At 45.4% G+C, this 20,245-nt stretch overlaps 1 protein-coding gene across 1 annotated transcript in view; it reads right to left on the bottom strand.

Moving 5' to 3' along the window:
* Window positions 1-19,433, bottom strand: part of LOC115195912 (A disintegrin and metalloproteinase with thrombospondin motifs 5-like) — a 29,711-nt gene extending 10,278 nt beyond the window's left edge. The window contains exons 1-4 of the mRNA XM_029756258.1: window positions 17,431-19,433; window positions 5,013-5,145; window positions 4,189-4,356; window positions 3,507-3,790 (exon numbers count right to left, since the gene is read on the bottom strand). Coding sequence (XP_029612118.1) covers window positions 3,507-3,790; window positions 4,189-4,356; window positions 5,013-5,145; window positions 17,431-18,525 — 1,680 coding nt within the window. The 5' untranslated portion in view covers window positions 18,526-19,433. The remainder of the gene's footprint in view (window positions 1-3,506; window positions 3,791-4,188; window positions 4,357-5,012; window positions 5,146-17,430) is intronic.
* Window positions 19,434-20,245: the final 812 nt, after the last annotated feature.

Here is a 20,245-nt window from a genome sequence, read left to right as displayed (position 1 = left end):
ACCATATATTTTTTTCAAAGTAGTGTATATTTCCAGTAATTAGCTACACCACTACATGGCAAAAAAGTAATTAACTACTGAAAACACAAACAAGCTTCTGTAAAATGTAGTTAAATTACTAGTTGCACTACATGTAGTTCCCTACTCCCCAACACTGAATATAGATATCTAGTTGGTCTAGAACTATATTCTAGTTAGGTGACTATAGCCTGACATATCATTAGTGTCAATAGCCTCAAGTCAAAATATGAATGCCCAAAGCATATATAGTAGGCTTTGTATGACAGTTGACAGTGATTCTGGTGGGATGTCTCTTTTAATAATTCAAAATTAAGTGACACTCACACCGTAACTCTAATAGAAGAAACATTTTTGAACGTAATGTTTCAACACAAAGACAACCAAAATGGTGGTGACGATTAAAGTGTAGTGAGTTCTGTGCTGCTTGTCATAAGACTGACTGAAAACTCAGTGACTCAGAAGTTGAAAAGACTCTATAGAAACAGCCTGCTAAGAGAACAGTCTGAGAGGAGGGAGACATAGTAAACACACAGGCATGCCCACATACAAAAGAAACATTCTTTCCCTCCTTCTCCGACCTGCCAAAAACACACCCAGTCACTCCTCTGGTAATCTTGTTCCAAATCAAATTCAATGGAATTAGATGAATTGAGAGTCTGTGACAGTAAAGCCTAAATAAATTACAATGTGCAGTAAACGTTACGGAAACCTTCTAATTCTTTCCAACTCTCTCCTACCCTACCTCTACCGCTACACTGAGTGTACAAAACATTAAGAACACCTTGTACATGTAAAGACTAGATTAAATCAAGAATAGTCTGATGGGTGACAATATTAGCCTACCACTTGTGAATGATATATTATCACTTGTGAATGATGCCCAGTTTAAGGCAAGAAACAGTGGCTGCTTTTTTTGGATACTTTTTTAAATCATACTTACACACCTCATGTAGGCTAGCCCATAGGCCGATATATTTTGACAAGGTTTGTGTCAAGACATTAAAGTGGCCAAATAACTTCTTAAAATTAAGCACATTAATCCGCTTTACAACGGGTGTACAACCTAACTGGCATACATACTCAGAGCGTGAGTTTCAAGTTTGGGGAAGAACTTTTTCACCATAAAAATGCACCTTTATAATATAAGCATTACATGCATAATCGCACTTGCGGTCACTATTGAAAATGGTGATTTCCAGCTAATGGAACATTCATACTTACACGTACTGTGTTTGTTAACATTCATTCCTACTGCTGTGTGCACATTGCCGAGCTTATAATGTGAAGAAATAGCCTAATAGTTTATCAACATTTCAAGCTAAACGTTCTAATCTGTTGTGTCAGGCTCATTGCTTAAACAGGTTTTTTGATGCTAGTGGTTGTATTAATTTGGGATCCCACAATTGTCCCAGACTATGTTTGGAATATTTATTTCTTGCTCAGAATAGGTCAACTTTTGTACTATGGGGGATAGTAGATTGATGTAGGCTAGTGCTTTTGCTGTTTGTTAGGCCTAATCATCTTGTTGGCTGACAAAAAGTAAATGTGGACAGTTCTTCTAATATCTTCAATATGCACCTCAGAATTGGATAAGGACATATGCAGTTGCATCCCCGATGTGTCTGTCTTCACTTCTAGCCTGTGAGAAAGACCCAATCACATGACGGAGAGCCATGAGAGATGCTTCGTCACGCAGCCGGGAGAAGGGAATTATAATGATTATATTCAGCCCAAGGGCACAATGGCCACTGGCATGGACTTTTTTAGGGGGCATTACGGCCACACAAAAGGGATGGAGCTGGGAAATTCGAGGCAATATCATGTGCTTGTCAAATTGTGAATGAGAGACTGATGAAGTGTGTACAGCCTGCTCTAAAAAACAAAGCAGCGCTCATGCCTTTCATGCAACTTTTTTCAAATCATCATTAGAGTCACATCATGAAGCCTTAGAATGTATTAAAAATCAAAACATATAGCCCAACATTTATATCACAACTAAAGTTACATAAATATCTCTAAATTAAGCATATAGGAGTACTGTGTTTGTTACCCGCTCAACAGAGACTAGCCGCAGAATATCCTTTCTACTATATTCAGTTATTTTCAATTCTATTCTTCATACTATAAAATAATATAAAATACTGCCATGGAATTCTAAGCAAATCTTGTCTACTAAATGAACTAGTGTAGCCCACAGCCATATGGCATAGCCACATCAGGACCTAACATAAGGACAACTCAGAGTATGCTATTCTGTTCTTCGGAAATAGACTACATTTTCTTCAAATCATGTTTCCTTAGACCTGTCTAAAATAAATAATGGATTTACTGTGATGGTGTAGCCTATGGATTTATTAGACTTAAAATGTAGATGTTCCAAAGGTCTGCATCAGTGGCTTGTAGGCTATGCGTGGAAGCTAGGAGATGATAAATGTGTTTATGGTAATTAGGGTCAATTACCGTGAGACTGGCAGTTATTTGCTTGACAATCACCGGCTGACAAAATTTTATGACCGCCACAGCCCTACACCTGGCCCATCATAACATACCCCGTTCGTCTTACCCATTCACCCTCTGAATGACACATGTACACAATCCACGTCTCAACTGTCTCAAGGCTTAAAAATCCTTCTTTAACCTGTCTCCCCCCCTTCATCTACACTGATTGAAGTGGATTTAACAAGTGACATACATAAGGGATCATAGCTTTCACCTGGTCAACCGATGTCATTGAAAGAGCAGGTGTCCTTAATGTTTTGTACACTCAGTGTATATTTCCTGTGGCTCTTGTCCACACTTTCCCTAACTCCATCCCTGCCTCTCATTCTCTCTCTCCCTCTCTCTATACTCCCTCCCTCATTCCTCCTCTCCTTGTTTTATAGTGTCTCTCAATGTGATTGTTGGCACTCTCACCCTACTCACCCTACTCCACAGTCCACCCGCCCCCCTCTACTACCACTCTCCCTACACTCCTCCCTCTCTCCCACCTTCCATTCCTCTCACCAAGTAGTATAATTTGAGATGTTGTCACCCTATTGGGCAGGAGGTAGCCTAGCGGTTATAGCGTTGGGTGAGTAATCGAAAGGTCGCTGGTTTGAATACCCGAGCCGGCAAGGTGAAAATCTGTTGATGTGCCCTTGAGCAAGGTACTTAATCCTAATGTGCTCCAGGGGTGCCATACTACTATGGCTGATCCTGTAAAACAACACATTTCACTGCACCTATCTGGTGTTTGTGACAATACATTTTATTTATCATTTTTGCATTGTTGCTTCCCGTTCCCTCTCTCAGCACTCTTCCTCTCCTTCCCATCCCCTCCTTTCCTTCCCCCCTCCTTCCCTCTCTAGAGAATAATACATCATAATAAAGTAGTACTCCGCTCTTTCACTATCTTCGACTCTGTCTATGCTGTCAGCCTATTGCGTTGTTGCTTCCCAATTCCCTCTCCTCCCCTCCCTCCCTCTCTCCCTCCGCCCTGTCCTTACCGAGTAGTGTCTCTTGCGGGTCTTGTCCACGCACTTGCCCTGGAGGCAGATGCGGCCCTTGCCACACGGCGTGCCCTCCACGGCGGGCAGCTTCTTGGTAAGGCACACCATCTGGCCCTGGCGTATCACTGCACACCACAGGCGGGCACACACGTCCATGCCCGGGCAGACCGTGTACTCAGGCCCAAATGCCAGGCGGCACTGGCGCACGGCGTCGTAGCTCTGGCCGGGCAGCTCCTCTGAGCCGAGCATGGGCTGGCGAGGAGGGTCCAGGAGACACTCGGCTGTAGAGGAGAAAGGTGGACATGGTGTCCAATGCCAAAGGCTGTTTGTGTGTCTGGTTTGTCAAAGCTCCGATCATTCTACTCTGCCACTCGATAGGTGTGAAGGGACATTGGATTCAATTTGGCAAAGACAACAGCACATTAACTATGTACAGTAGGTGAGCCCAACCCTCATTGTTTAACCAAGTAAGTCATTGAGGTATTCTCCTGACATTTACAATAAAGGCTTGGTTACCTCCCTTACTGTTAGTTCATGGCTAGTCAACTCTAGGCCTGGAGTGCCAAAATACTTCTGGATTTCATTCTCTCCTCTCCTCTCTCCTCTTCTCATCCCCCCTCTATCCTATCCTGCCATTCTTCCCTGCTCTCCTCCACTCATCTCCCTCTTCATGTCTTACCATTGCCATCGTCAAAGAAGTCAGTGATGGTAGCTGAGGTGCAGCGGCTCCAGGGTTTGGAGGCGTCGATGGAGGTCAGGATGGACGACATGAGACGCTTGTCCGCGCTGGCTCCGAAACGCTCTTCGCAGAACTTGGAGTCGTCGTGGGACAGGCCCAGCAAGTGACCTTTGGTTCACAGACAGAGAGACGGACAGGCAGACAGAAATTCAAATTATTTTTGGTGGGTGTTTGTTACACAGTGAGCATTGTGTTCTTGAAAGTGTGTATTTGTATTTATTAAGATAATGTATTTACTCTTCCTGGAGTCCAAACAAGATTAAGGCAAAATAAATAAAAAACAGTACAACATACAACACATTATTACACCACTACTCTACCATTACATATTGACAATACAAAATGTATAATACCGCAATACAACAATATTGCAACATTACAAAGTACGTGTGTTAGCGTGTGTCTGCGAATGCGTGTGTGTGCCTGTGTTTGTGTCTCTTCACAGTCCGCTTCATTCCATAACCTGTAATTGCATCTGTTTTTTTCATCAGATTTTACTGCTCGCTTGAGTTACTTGATGTGGAATAGAGTTCCATGTAATCATGGGTCTATGTAGTACTGTGTGTTTTCCAGAGTCTGTTCTGGATTTGGGGACTATGAAGAGACCCCTGGTGACAGTGATAGCAATAGAGTTTGGATGTGTGTTTGCATGTGCTTGCGTACATAAAAAAATGTGTGGGAATGTGAGTGTGAATGTATGTATTGGCAGGTAATTGAGTGTGTGTGTGTGTATGTTTGTATGCAGGTGTGTGAGCGGTGCCCACCTATCTCGTGTGCCACGGTGAAGGCGGCATGGAGTCCGTCGTCCTCTATGACGGCACAGCTCCTCTCTGGTGAGCAGATGGTGCCAACGTCGGCCATACCCAGTGTGTCACACGAGTGGTGCCCACACAGGTCCTATACAGGGGGCACAAGCAAATGGGTTGGTGGAAAGGGTGATATTACATAAAAATACATGCCTGCACATTGCTTTACATATTGCTTTACTTTGTCCATCACCTGAGATTGATTTTAAGTTAGTGTAAAGTTAGGGCACACATATATACTGCAGGACTCACACACTCACACCAAAACACAGACAATGCAAGGACAAGCCGGATAGATTACAGATGAGAAATGAAAGAAGATCATATGTCAATAGACCTTATTTGACCCATAATTGTTGATGCTATTGAGTTCACTATATTCACTCAGTCACTCAGTCACTCATAGGGAACTGTGTATTGACCAGTGTTCCAGCTCCCACACAGATCGATACAGATGATGCCCAGAGGGCTTGAAGCTACTCTGCTGTGTAGAGGAATCAATCAGTCAATCAAACACTGTGTCCCTATGCAATCGACTGTCTCGTTGTCCGAAACACATACACACATGCACGCACACGGACACACACATGGAGACACAAGTATGCATGCACACACAGACACACATAGGCATGCACACACATAAACACACACACTCTCACAGTATACATACAGTGTGTGCATTATTAACTGTAAAAGTGCATGTGTCATGTATGAATGAGATAAGGGCACAGACACACACTCCACTCCCCCTGCCACCCGAGGCCCCCCTCCCACACACATCCTGGGGACAGGATGAAACCCTTGTTAAGAGGTGTTGACAGGCTCGCTGTGCCATTTGTGAGAGACTCTGGGGTGTGTATTTACTTGTCTCAGATGGAACACTTCAGGAACAAACCCGTCTATGTTCTGTTCTGGGCTCTCCAACACATGACCAACAGGGTGGAACGCCTCATACACTTACTCTAGACACAAACTCTGGCTCTGTCCGAAATGGCATCCAATTCCCTACATAGTGCACTACTTTTGACCAGGGTCCATAGGGCCATTAGTGCCATTTCGGCCGTAGCCCTAGTGTGGTATCCCATTTACCCTATATAGTGAACATCTTAGGGCTCTGGTCAAAAGTAATGCACTATGTAGTGAATAGGGTGCCATTTCGGACACACTCTTGCTTTAGACAGAAACTCTTAAAAGAGAAAGTCTCCTACTTACTAAAGGAGAAATAAAAACAAAGTCAAATACAGTCCAGTCCAATTCCATTTCACTAAATGCGTTGTGTTGGTCATTGTTCAGATTTTGCCCGCTGATGTGTGTGTAGATGGAGAGAATAGACATGACATGTTTTGAACTCCTTGTTGTCACTATCAGATGAACTAGCCAATTGGGAGGACATTGTGGAAACGGTTTTAATCTCCCTAGCCAATCGGGAGGGACATTGTAGAAACCAACATGTTCACCATAGATGTGTTGGTTTTCACTCTCTTGTTCACTTGAACTTGTTGTCCCCAACTCGCTCTGCCTACCACTCCCCCTTACATTCGGTCCCTGTCTCTCTCATGTTCCCTCTGTGTCTTTCTCACTTTCACTCTGTCTCTCTTTTCTTCTCCTCTCCCTCCCTCTCTTCAGTGTCTTTCCAGCTTGGTATTTTCCTTTTTATCCTAAGGGGCTTTCACAGACATATGAGAGGGTGAACGAGAGAAAGAAAGAGGGAGGGTGAGAAAGAGAGAGCAAGAGAAATAAAGTTATGGAATCAGACACCTGGGGAAAGGGATGGGAGGATGGAGGAAATGAAAAGAGGGGAGGAAAGAATGGAGGGAATGGGCAGTTATGGAAACATTGAGAAAAACAACCTCAGCACCAGTGGTAAGGTATTTAGGTCAGTAGACAATCATATAAGAAGGCTGAGGGTGTGTGTGAGAAAGAGAGTTAGGGTGTGTTTGTGTTTGTGTTTGCATGTACATGTACATGTGTATGTGTATGTGTACATGTGTATGTGTGTGTGAGTGTGTGTGTGTGTGTGTGCATGCGCGCTAACACCACCAATTGACAGTGTGTGTGTGTGTGTGTGTGTGTGTGTGTGTGTGTGTGTGTGTGTGTGTCTGTGATTGACACTCTCCTTTACTCAGAGTGGAACTGTGTTTTTCGAACAAAGCTAGGGTGTGTTCCCCGGTTGACCCGTGTGTGTGTGTGTGTGTGTGTGTGTGTGTGTGTGTGTGTGTGTGTGTGTGTGTGTGTGTGTGTGGTGTGTGTGTGTGTGTGTGTGGTGTGTGAGTCTCGGGTCAACTGGGGAACACACCCTAGCTTCGTTCGAAAAACACACACACACCAACACACACACACAGTCAGTTGGTGGCGTTAGCGCGCATGCACACACACACAAACACCACAACAACTTGTCACTCAAAAATCAGTGTCAGCAATGTAATCGTCAACTAACCGTGAAATGAATGGCCTGCCAATCATCGGTGAGAGTGACATTAGCCTATTAAATGGCAATTGTACTAGGCTAGAGCCCGCCCCTTCAAAGCTTTTCCTGGTCAGGCCCTGACAAAACTCCTGGCCCAGTGACCTATGACACACATCTAAGCGGCTACCTTCTGTCACGTCCTGACCAGTAAAAGGGGTTATTTGTCATTGTAGTTTGGTCAGGGCATGGCAGGGCGTGTTTGTTTTGTGTGTTTCGGTGTTTTTGGTTTATGTTCTATTTTTTCTATTTCTATGTGTATATCTAGTTTTCTATTTCTATGTTGGGTTTTTGGCAATGACCTCCAATTAGAGGCAGCTGGTTGTCGTTGTCTCTAATTGGAGGCCATATTTAGTTGGGTTTGTTTTCACTTGTGTTTTGTGGGTGGTTATTTTCTGTATAGCCTGTGTGCCTTACGGAACTGTTTCGTCGTTTTGTTTATTTTGTTTAAGTGTTCACGTTACTTTAAATAAATTAAGAAGATGAGCACTTTACCCGCTGCACCTTGGTCCAATCCTTACGACGCCTACGACAGAACCACCCACCAAAAGAGGACCAAGCAGCAGAAGAAGGAGCAGCAAGAATGGACATGGGAGCAAATATTGGACTGCAAGGGATCCTGGACATGGGAGGAGATCCAGAAGGGATTGAATCGCCGTCCATGGGAAGAAGTGGAGGTAGCAAGGGCAGAACGATGTTTCTGGGAGAGGGAATTAAGGGAGCTACATGAGGCCGAGAGGCATCCCCAAAAAGTTTTTTAGGGGGGGCACACGGGGAGTTTTGCAGAGTCAGGATGGAGACCTGAGCCAACTCCCCGTGCTTATTATGGGGAGCGATGGATCAAGCAAGCACCTTGTTATGCGGAGATACGCACTGTGTCGCCCATACGCACGCACAGTCCGGTGCGGTCAATAAGGCCTCCACAGCGTTGCCGGGCGAGAGTTGGCCGGCAGCCAGGGAGAAGTGCGCAGGCGCAGCGCATCTGGCCACCAGTGCATCTCCTCGGTCCAGTTTACCCTGTTCATGCTCCCCGCACTAGCCCTGAGGTGCGTTACTAGTCTGGCGCCTCCAAAGCCAGCCCCACGCACCAGGCCTCTAGTGCGCCTGCCCAGTCCAGTATGTCCTGTTCCTGCTCCCTGCACTCGCCCTGAGGTGCGTGTTACTAGTCTGGCACCTCCAAAGCCAGCCCCACGCACCAGGCTTCCAGTGCGCCTGCCCAGTCCAGTACGTCCTGTTCCTGCTCCGCGCACTCACCCTCCAGTGTGCCTCCATAACCCGGTACAGCCAGTGCCTGCTGTGAGCACTCTGCCATTAGTACGTCCTGTTCCTGGCCCCCACACTAATCCTCCAGTGCGCCTCCATAACCTGGTACAGCCAGTGCCTGCTGTGAGCACTCGGCCTCCAGCGACGCTCTCCAGTCTGCAACCTCCGGCGACGCTCTCCAGTCTGCAGCCTCCGCCGATGCTCTCCAGTCTGCAGCCTCCGGCGACGCTCCTTAGCCCGGAGCCTCCGGCGACGCTCCTCAGCCCCGAGCCTCCGGCGACGCTCCCCAGCCTAGAGTCTTCTGAATGGGAGTTACGCCCAGAGCCAGAGCCACCTCCGTAGTGGGAGGATTGGGAAGGGGGGGTGTAGCACAGGGACTGTTGTTGACAGTGGCCACCTTCCCTTCCCTCCCTTTAAGTTTGGGATTGTTTTTGTGGGGTTTTTTGTTTTTGAGGTGCATTCGATGTCTGCACCTTTGTACTGTCATGTCCTGACCAGTAAAAGGAGTTGTTTGTCATTGTAGTTTGGTCAGAGCGTGGCAGGGGGTGTTTGTTTTGTGTGTTTTTGGTTTATGTTCTATATTTTCTATTTCTATGTGTATATCTAGTTTTCTATTTCTATGTTGGGTTTTTGGCAATGACCTCCAATTAGAGGCAGCTGGTTGTCATTGTCTCTAATTGGAGGCCATATTTAGTTGGGTTTGTTTTCACTTGTGTTTTGTGGGTGGTTCTTTTCTGTATAGCCTGTGTGCCTTACGGAACTGTTTCGTCGTTTTGTTTAAGTGTCCACGTTACTTTAAATAAATTGAGAAGATGAGCACTTTACCCGCTGCGCCTTGGTCCAATCCTTACGACGCCTATGACACCTTCGTCCAATAACATGATAGGCTGATATGATTGAATATGAAGGATACTATCAGAGAGACTGTGATTGTCATTCCAGAGGTAGGATATAAAAAGGCAAAATCCTAGAGCAGCGGTTCTACTCTGAGATGCTTTGTGAATATCCTCCCAGACCTTAACTGCCAGTTGATCATTTAACTTCATGGCATTGTTTTGTCTACTAAACAAATCAGATAGCAACAGACAGACCCCCTTCCAAAACATCCATATGTCCATACTCTATCATTCCAACCCCAGTGCACATGCACACACTCTATCATATGAGCCGTGGAGAATTGAGTATGTACGCAAGTGTATTATTTGACTTGAACAGAGTGTGTCCTATGTGCTCTCCTGTCTCTTCTCCTCCTCGCTCAAATTTGTTTTGAGTGTGTATGTGTGAGTATGTGTCGGTGTACAGTGTTTCTGCTTATAGTGTGTGTGTGTGTGTGTGTGTGTGTGTGTGTGTGTGTGTGTGTGTGTGTGTGCGAACATGTGCGCATGTGTTTAAGGTGTGTGAGTTTCCCGGTCCTCTCCTCCTATAGGTAGGCCTATATCTCCTCTGTTCGTTATAAGACTGGGGTATTTCACAGGTCCTATATTTCATGCCTATATAAACTCTGCCATTCAACTTTCGACCTATCACTCGGTCCATGTGATTGGTCAGGAACATCTTGTTATATGCCATAGCTGCCTAGTAAGAGTGTGTGATAGGCTACTCTGCATCACAGACCCGGCACCTGCATAAGGTGATTGTGTGTTTTGTGTATAAAGTGACAATGGCCTAGGTGTTATTGGTTTGAGCAAAGCTATCGGCCTGCGCTTCACTGGGGTGACATGTCTGTCAGTCTGGTGAAACTAACAGGGACATCTGCAGGGTACTGTACTTTAACATGGAAACAACAATAATTCTCATTATGAATAAGAGGGAGGATCTGATCCTAGATCAGTAGTCCTACTTTGGGACGTTTCGCGAATACGTGCCCTTAACCGTCAACAGATACGTAACCTTCAACAGATACATAACCTTCAACAAAAAGGAGATGTAGCCTAACATTTCTATGCTTTCTTTGCTCTCTGCATACACACCCTCTCGTTCTCAGAGTTCTCCCTCTGTCCCTCTCTCTCTCCCCGTCTCTTTCTCAGAGTCCACACACACTCTCGCTTCTTCTCTCTTTCTCTGCATCCTCTCTCTATCACTCTAGCCCCCTCTATCTTTCTCTCTCTACCTCTCTCTGGCAACAAGGAAACCTTAAACACGTATGTCCTAGTGCACGAGGGAACAATCAAAGAGACTACAATAAACATGATCATCTCAATTGACATACAGTACAGTGTAATGAGAGAAGGTGATATTGACCTAGTTATGAATCACTGTTTGGCTATGAAAAGACAACTGACATTTACTCCTGAGGTGCTGACCTGTTGCACCCTCTACAACCACTGTGATTATTATTATCTGACCCTGCTGGTCATCTATGAACGTTTGAACATCTTGGCCATGTTCTGTTATAATCTCCACCCGGCACAGCCAGAAGAGGACTGGCCACCCCTCAGAGCCTGGTTCCTCTCTAGGTTTCTTCCTAGGTTCTGGCCTTTCTAGGTCTGTATTGCTTGCTGTTTGGGGTTTTAGGCTGGGTTTCTGTACCGTACTTTGTGACATCGGCTGAGGTAAAAAGAGCGTTATAAATACATTTGATTGATTGATTTGATTGAGGATGTAATATTTATGGTGAATATTTCCATGCTGCATATTCATGTAATTAATTATGTTTTCTTGGTTATTTCAAGTTGATTATTTCTGGGCTCTTTGTCTCTCTCTATGTCAGGGTTCCTTAACTGGAGGCCCAATTTTATTTGGTCCCGCAAGTTTTCTGAGCAAAAAATCGAAAGTGTTTTTTTTAATTACTTTTGTTATTGTTGGACATAGACCGTAAAAACACCAACAAATCAACTCCAAGTGATTTTAATTTTGGAAATCTGTTTCAAAGTATTCTCACACATAATAGAGAGATATATGTGATCATATACAAATGTAAGCAATGCTTGAAAGGATTATGTTTTAGTCAAATATTTGTTTGGGCTTCTTGCGGTTAAATTGCAGTCTAAAAATTATATATAATTATGTGCCGGCCCCCTGATCATCTGCTCAAGAAAAAAAATAGGCCTGTGGCTGAATCTAGTCGACGATCCCTGCTCTATGTTCTGTCAGTAGAGAGCTCTTCTCCTCACAGTAAGGCTTTGTTTAATGTCCCGGTCCCTGGCAAGAGCAGTCATGCGTCGGGTCACACTGTGACGTAACCCCTAATAATCACACACAGGCACGCACATACACACGCGCATGCCCACACACGCAATCACACAAATGCACACACATACAAATTACAGTCCCCTCAATGTGTCTCTTGTTCTGTCCTGGTGCGGCATGCACAGAGCCCGGTGACACAGGCACACGGGTCAGCTCACTCAGGACATGGGGGTGTTGGGACCGGAGTAATTGGACCCATGCATGAATAACCTCATGTTCCAATAAACTCCCCCCCCCTCTACATCTCCAAAGAATGGATGGGTCTTGTCTCTGACTGCGAGAATGCAGTCTGATGATGGATTTGACTTCTATTGAATGAGCGTGACTCACCCAAGCTACGACACTTACTTCTTTGATGACAAGCTACAGCAATGAGAGACAACTGAATGGAAGGGTTGTGTTTTAAAGATACAGTGATCTAACACTACTGCCAATCATGGAATCAGAGTTCAAATCCTATTGGCTGAGGGGATTCACTGACCTTTGACCTTTTGATAAGTCATGGTCCACTCCAAACACCTTGCAGGTGTTATAATGTTGTTATTCTATGGAGTTGTTACTGTTGTTATGACCTGTCACTTGCCCCTGGGTAGTGCCAGCGCCAGGTATCTCCGTGCCCGTTGTTCCAACCACTGTACCAACCATGTCACCCTACCCCCTGCCGGTAACACAGAGGGAAACCACTGCCAAGTGGGTGGAAAGTCCATGCCCATGTAGGAGGTGGTGGTAATAGTTGGCACACCGTGCTCCGCCAACTTGCCAAGCCCAGGTATGCTCACGTGGCTCTGCCAACAGCATCCACCTGGGCGCCGGTGCCAAAAAAAGTTACCTCGGTATTCCCTGGTATTAGCTGCCGTCTCCAGCACAACAAGACCTTGCATGACTTAGTTACATGCACCACAATCCTGACACCACAGCCGACAGACCAAGAAACCACACCAGAGGGCTGAAAAATGCAGAGAGCTTAGTGGGTTTGAAATGTGTGTGCTATAAACGCAGGCAGACCGCACAAGATTGACTTAGAAATTGGAGGTTTGTCCTTGTCCTGAGGATGTCCGGAAATGCCTTCACAACCGGCCACTAGGGGCAACAGTGAGCACAATTACCATCATAATTAGAGTTCGACCGATTATGATTTTTCATCACCGATACCAATACCGATTATTGGAGGACCAAAAAAGACGATACCGATTAATCTGCCAATTTTCTTTACATTCATTTGTAATAATGACAATTACAACAATACTGAATGAACAATGAACGCTTATTTTAACTTAATATAATGCATAAATAAAATCAATTTAGTCTCAAATAAAAAACAAAACATGTTCAATTTGGTTTAAATAATGCAAAAACTCTGTGTTGGAGAAGATAGTAAAAGTGCAAGATGTGCCATGTAAAAAAGCTAACGTTTAAGTTCCTTGCTCAGAACATGTTTACATATGAAAGCTGGTGGTTCCTTTTAACATGCGTCTTCAATATTCCCAATTAAGAAGTTTTAGGTTAAAGTTATTATAGGAATTATGACCAGTCGACTATTTCTCTCTATACCATTTGTATTTCTAATACCTTTGACTATTGGATGTTCTTATAGGCACTTTAGTATTGCCAGGCTAATCTCGGGAGTTGATAGGCTTGAAGTTATAAACAGCGCTGTGCTTCAAGCATTGCTAAGAGCTGCTGGCAAACGCAGTAAAGTGCTGTTTGAATGAATGCTTACGAGTCTGCTGCTGCCTACCATCGCTCAGTCAGACTGCTCTATCAAATATGAAATAATAGATTTAATTATAATAAACAAAGAAATATGAGCCTTTGGTCATTAATGTGGTCAAATATGGAAACTATCATTTCGAAAACAAAACGTTTATTCTTTCAGTGAAATACAGAGTCTAAATATTGCTGTTACATTGCACAACCTTCAATGTTATGTCATAACTATGTAAAATTCTGGCACATTAATTACGGTCTATGTTAGGAAGAAATCTTCACACAGTTCGCAACGAGCCAGGAGGCCCAAACTACTGCATATACGCTGACTCTGCTTGCACTGAACGCAAGAGAAATTCCCTAGTTAACATTTCCTGCTAACATGCATTTATTTTAACTAAATATGCAGGTTAAAAAAAGATATACTTCGGTGTATTGATTTTAAGAAAGGCATTGATGTTTATGGATAGGACCATTTGTGCAACAATTGTGCTTTTTTTCGCGAATGTGCTTTTGTTAAATCATCACCCGTTTGGCGAAGTTGAAGTAGGCTGTGATTCGATGATGAATTAACAGGCACCGCTTTGATTATATGCAACGCAGGACAAGCTAGTTAACCTAGTAATATCATCAACCATGTGTACTTAACTAGTGATTATGTGAAGATTGATTGTTTTTTATAAGTTTAATGCTAGATAGCAACTAAGCTTGGCTCCTTGCAGCCACAAGGTCCTTTTGATGCTGCTCTCGCGTAACAGGTGGTCATCCTGTAATCGGCCATAATCGACGTCCAAAAAGGAAGATTACCGATTGTTATGAAAACTTGAAATTGGCCATGCCGAACTTAATTTTTTACTTATTTTGTACATAATGTTGCTGCTACCGTCTCTTATGACCAGAAATAACTTCTGGACATCAGAACAGCGATTATTCACCACAAACTGGCAGAAGCCTTTTTTTTCCTTTAACGAGTCCGACGAGCCCGACTTGAACGACATACTGTTTTCCCGGGAACAGGCCCAAATCCCCGTCATTTGTGTGAAGAGACGACGGAGAAAAAGAGGACGGAGGTTGGGCTGCCATCTGAGAATTCGTAGGCGATCAAATAAACCCCCGCCTTCAGTTCTACTAGCTAACGTGCAATCATTGGAAAATAAAATCGACGACCTATGAGGAAGATTAAACTACCAACAGGACAATAAAAACTGTAATATCTTATGCTTCACGGAGTCGTGGCTGAATGACGACATTATCAACATACAGCTGGCTGGTTATACGCTGTATCGGCAGGATAGAACAGCGGCGTCTGGTAAGACAAGGGGTGGCGGACTATGCATATATGTAAACAACAGCTGGTGCATGATATCTAAGGAAGTCTCAAGGTTTTGCTCGCCTGAGGTAGAGTATCTCATGATAAGATGTAGACCACACTTATCTACCTTGAGAGTTTTCATCTGTATTTTCGTAGCTGTCTACATACCACCACAGACCGATGTTGGCACTAAGACCGCACTCAATGAGCTGTATTCTGCCATAAGCAAACAGGAAAACGCTCATCCAGAGGCGGCACTCCTAGTGGCCGGGGACTTAATGCAGGGAAACTTAAATCTGTTTTACCAAACTTGTATCAGCATGATAAATGTGCAAGCAGTGGTAAAAAAAACTCAAGACCACCTTTACTCCACACACAGAGATCTCTCCCTCGCTCTCCCTCGCCCTCCATTTGACAAATCGGACCATCATTTTACAATCAAAAATCAAATCAAGAAGCCCCATTGACCCTGTCTTTCAATGATAGTTCGTAAAAATCCAAATAACTTCAGAGATCTTTATTGTAAAGGGTTTAAACACTGTTTTCCATGCTTGTTCAATGAAACATAAACAATTAATGAACATGCACCTGCGGAACGGTCATTAAGACACTAACAGCTTACAGACGGTAGGCAATTAAGGTCACAGTTATGAAAACTTAGGACACTAAAGAGGGTTTTCTACTCTCTGAAAAACACCAACAGAAAGATGCCCAGGGTCCCTGCTCAACTGCGTGAACGTGCCTTAGGCATACTGCAAGGAGGCATGAGGACTGCAGATGTGGCCAGGGCAAGAAATTGCAATGTCCGTACAGTGAGACGCCTAAGACAGCGCTACAGGGAGACAGGACGGACAGCTGATCGTCCTCGAAGTGGCAAACCACGTGTAACAACACCTGCACAGGATCACACCTGCGGGACAGGTACAGGATGGCAACAACAACTGCCTGAGTTACACCAGGAACGCACAATCCCTCCATCAGTGTTCAGACTGTCTGCAATAGGCTGAGAGAGGCTGGACTGAGGGCTTGTAGGCCTGTTGTAAGGCAGGTCCTCACCAGACATCACCGGCAACAACGTTACCTATGTGCACAAACCCACCATCCCTGGACCAGACAGGACTGGCAAAAAGTGCTCTTCACTGACGAGTTGCGGTTTTGTCTCCCCTGGGGTGATGGTCGGATTCGCGTTTATTGTCGAAGGATTGGGCGTTACACCGAGGCCTGCACTCTGGAGCAGGATTGATTTGGAGGTGGAGGGTCCGTCATGGTCTGGGGCGGTGTGTCACAGCATCACCGGACTGATCTTGTTGTCATTGCAGGCAATCTCAACGCTGTGCGTTACAGGGAAGACATCCTCCTCCCTCATGTGGTAACCTTCCTGCAGGCTCATCCTGAAATGACCCTCTAGCATGACAATGCCTCCAGCCATACTGCTCGTTCTGTGCGTGATTTCCTGCAGGACAGGAATGCCAGTGTTCTGCCATGGCCAGCTAAGAGCCCGGATCTCAATCCCATTGAGCACGTCTGGGACCTATTGGATCGGAGGGTGAGGGCTAGGGCCATTCCCCCCAGAAATGTAAGGGAACTTGCAGGTGCCTTGGTGGAAGAGTGGAGTAACACCTCACAGCAAGAACTGGCAAATCTTGTGCAGTCCATGAGGAGGAGATGCACTGCAGTACTTAATGCTGCTGGTGGCCACACCAGATACTAACTGTTCAATTCGATTTTGACCCCCTTTGTTCAGGGACACATTATTCAATTTCTGTTAGTCACATGTCTGTGTATGAACATAACATGTTAAGTTTGCTAAAAATAAACACAGTTGACAGTGAGAGGATGTTTATTTTTTTGCTGAGTTTAGTCTCGCTATTGTTATTTTACTGCTGCTCTTTAAAACTACTTATTTGATTTCTTATTCATTTTTTGTAAACTGCATTGTTGGTTAGGGGCTTGTAAGTAAGCATTTAACTGTAAGGTCTACACCTTTGACTAATAAAATTTGATTTGATATATGTGTTTGAGTTTTTGACAGTCCCAGCTCTGCTCAGAAAAAAAAATGTAGGAGGGGGAAAAAAGAGAACTGGAAGTTAAAAAACCATAGGGCTGAAGTTTGGCTGCAGTTTCTGGGTGAGAGAAACATTCTGAAGTCTAACCTTCAGCTGATTTCAAGTACATCCCTTCAACCCTGGAAGAATGTGCGTGCGCAGCGGGTGCGTGAGATCACACGGGCTCGAGACATTGGTTGTCAGGGGACTGGGAGAGTCTGAGACAGAGGAGACTGCCCATAAAAACACAAGCGGAGGAAACGCTCTTTTTTAGGGTTTTTAAAAGACACGCGTGAGAGCCCACACAGAGGAGGGAGGATGTGCAAGACAGACAGAGAGAAATAGAGAGACAGGGGGGGGGGGAGTCGAACTCTGTGGTGTTGTTTGTTTGTTTACCTGCCTGGTGAAGAAGATGGCGGCGTCGTGGTGGTGCTGGTTGTCGTCGTCCAGTGGGTTCTGCTGGTTCTGCCACTTGCAGAAGCTCTTGAGCGTGGCGGCAGCGTTCTTGGACACCTCCAACCCCTTCTCCTTCTCCGTGACCATGGTCACCTTCACAACGGACAGACGGATGGGGTTCTCGATGCTGGCATGGCCGTACAACTTAGAAGCGATGGAGGCCAGCGTGAGCAGGTAGTGGTGCAGGTCCTTGCCGTACTTCTTGGACATGGACTCGTCAGCAACCAGCAGAAGCTCCACGTGCCTGGCGCGCGAAACTGACCTCTTGCGCCGACTTCCCAGTGAGGGCGGAGAGGCAGGTTTGGAGAATTGCTTCCACCATCTTCTGCCGTGCACTCTGCTTCGCTCCTTGCCCCTGTCCAGGGTGACACCGTGCGGGTCGCGTTTCCCGTTCTCTCTGCCCTTACGCCGGTGTTTCCTCGATGCATCCATGCGCCCGCGCCCTTCCTTGGTCCCACAGCTCTCGCTCACAGGCATGGCTTCGAAGCTGAAACTCTCCTGCGTGAAGTAGTGGAGAGCGCTCTCTGCATCCTTGTCATCCAGCGAACGCAAGTCGCTATCGTGTCCCATGGCTCGGATGAGGGGTGTGATTGTGTAGCGTGCGTGTTTCAAAGCGAAAAAGCCCTGTAGACCCCCACCACAGAGGCTAAAAACCGCCAGGGACTTGGGGTTGGAGTCCACGGTTCCCCGGTACACACACTCCCGGTGCAGAGGCGCGGCGCTTTCTCCCGCTCCCATCAGGGCCATCACATATTTCGGACTGAAGTGATGTGACAGAATTGACTCATCCCTCTCCATATCTAACTGAAACCTTCTCCCGTCCATGTAGAGTAGGTAACCAACCTTCCCACCTCCATGGTAAATCCGATCGACGGTCCGCACAACACCCTCTTTTGCAGGTGGAGCGAAAGCCCTGAAAGTGGTGAGACCGGCGGCGAGCACCGCATCGCAGCCCGTATGCAACTCCACGATGCACAGCAAAAGAATCCGAAACACCAACATGACTCCAGCAAAAGCACAAAATACACGGGTCATCTTTACCCCAAAACAAGCAGTGCACGGCGAAACATTTATATTCCAACTAAAACAGTAATGGAAACGAAGAACAAACAATTTTCAGAACAGGTCCCGTTTGAATGCGCATGGTCTCGATATCCAGAATTCCCATGAAAAGTGTAAAAACTCAGAAAAATGAAGGCATCGGAGGGAATGGAAGAAAAGACGCCGCGGAGATGTAAGAAAGGAGCAGCGGAGAACAGGGCTTGAGGACCGAGCTGAACTTGGAGAACAAAACACAAAAGTTTCCTCTTAATAGAGGAGAGAAAAAAAGTCCTGCCCCTTTGCACTCACTCGCCACTCTACCCCCCTCTTCTCTCTCTCTGCTGCGTTCTCTTGTCTGCCAAAATCAAAGCAAAGTCAAGTGCTGGAGGCTTCCAAGTCTGCCGTCCCACTCAACTCCATTTTTTGGTCCTATCCCCGGCGCCGAGACGCAAACACAAGAGTAAATGAGCACTATAACAAAGCATTTTTCAATAATGTCACCCATATCTTCAGCATTCCCACTAGTGGGGACAGCAAGCGCGTGGCAGTCTATCTGTGTGCGTTTTTAAGTGCGCGAGCGTGTGTGTGTAGTCTAGATATCAGCGCGCGCAAGGGCACAATTCGGGGGTCATCCGTCAAAGGGGTCATCCCTCAAAATCTTCTTCCTTTGTGAGATATAAAAAAATACACTCGTGTTTTGGAAGGCGATATAAAAAAAATGTGCCGTCATTTACAGTCACAGGGAGTGCTATGTTATTTACAGTCACTCTATGTACTGCTATGGAAAACCAGCGCTATAAAACAACGCTCCAGCTACCCCAGTCGCCCGCGGGTTTAGCCTACTCACTGTACAGAATAACGGCTATTGTGCGATGGGAGCAGGGGCATTCACTCTGGTGATGTGTGGGTCTATTGGAGCTCATTTCATCATCACTACTACCAGCCACACAATGTCAACTATAACAACAACACCAGCCACCACCACAACTCATAAGCTTCTGCTCTTGTTATAGTAGGCCAAATAGAAAAATGACTTTATCTCAGCATTTGAATGGGTGTATTAAACACTTATCTGTTATTTTTAAACTTCCTAAGTGTGTCTCTTTTAATAATTGAAGGGGCAATTGTAACAGTGGGCTGTAGAGTGTCTGAAGTCAGAATTATACAACTGTAGAGATGGATAATTTATGGCATTTTCAGAATAGAAGTTTTCACAGTTCAACTGTCTGAAAAAGTGTGTGTGTATGTCCTGTCCTATATTCACAATGCTGACAACACATCTTTCTCTTTGTGTGCGGGAGGAATTTCTTCAGCATCCTGAAGTTGAAGAGTCACTGTTGTGTCTTCTTCACCACGGTGTCCAGGTGGTTTGACCATTTCCGCTCCTCTGAGATGTGTACGCTGAGGAACTTGACGTTTTTGACCGCCTTGGCGGCCCCATTCATGAGGATGGGGGCGTGCCCAGCCTGGTTCCTCACGTTCACAATCAGTTCCTTTGTTTTACTGATGTTGAGGGAGAGGTGATTTACCTGGCACCACGCCATCAGAGTGCCTACCTCCTCCCTGTAAGCCGTCTCGTTGTTGGCAATCAGGCCTACTACTCTCGTGTGGTTGCTTGTAATCAGGCCTACTACTCTCGTGTCGTCAGCGAACTTGATAATGGAGTGGGAACTGTGTAAGGCCACGCAGTCATGGGTATACAAGGAGTACAGGA

Source organism: Salmo trutta, chromosome 6, assembly GCF_901001165.1.
Source record: "Salmo trutta chromosome 6, fSalTru1.1, whole genome shotgun sequence".
Classification (NCBI taxonomy): domain Eukaryota; kingdom Metazoa; phylum Chordata; class Actinopteri; order Salmoniformes; family Salmonidae; genus Salmo; species Salmo trutta.
The sequence above is the reverse complement of the archived record's forward strand: the minus strand, read 5'-3'. Positions and strand labels throughout refer to the sequence as shown.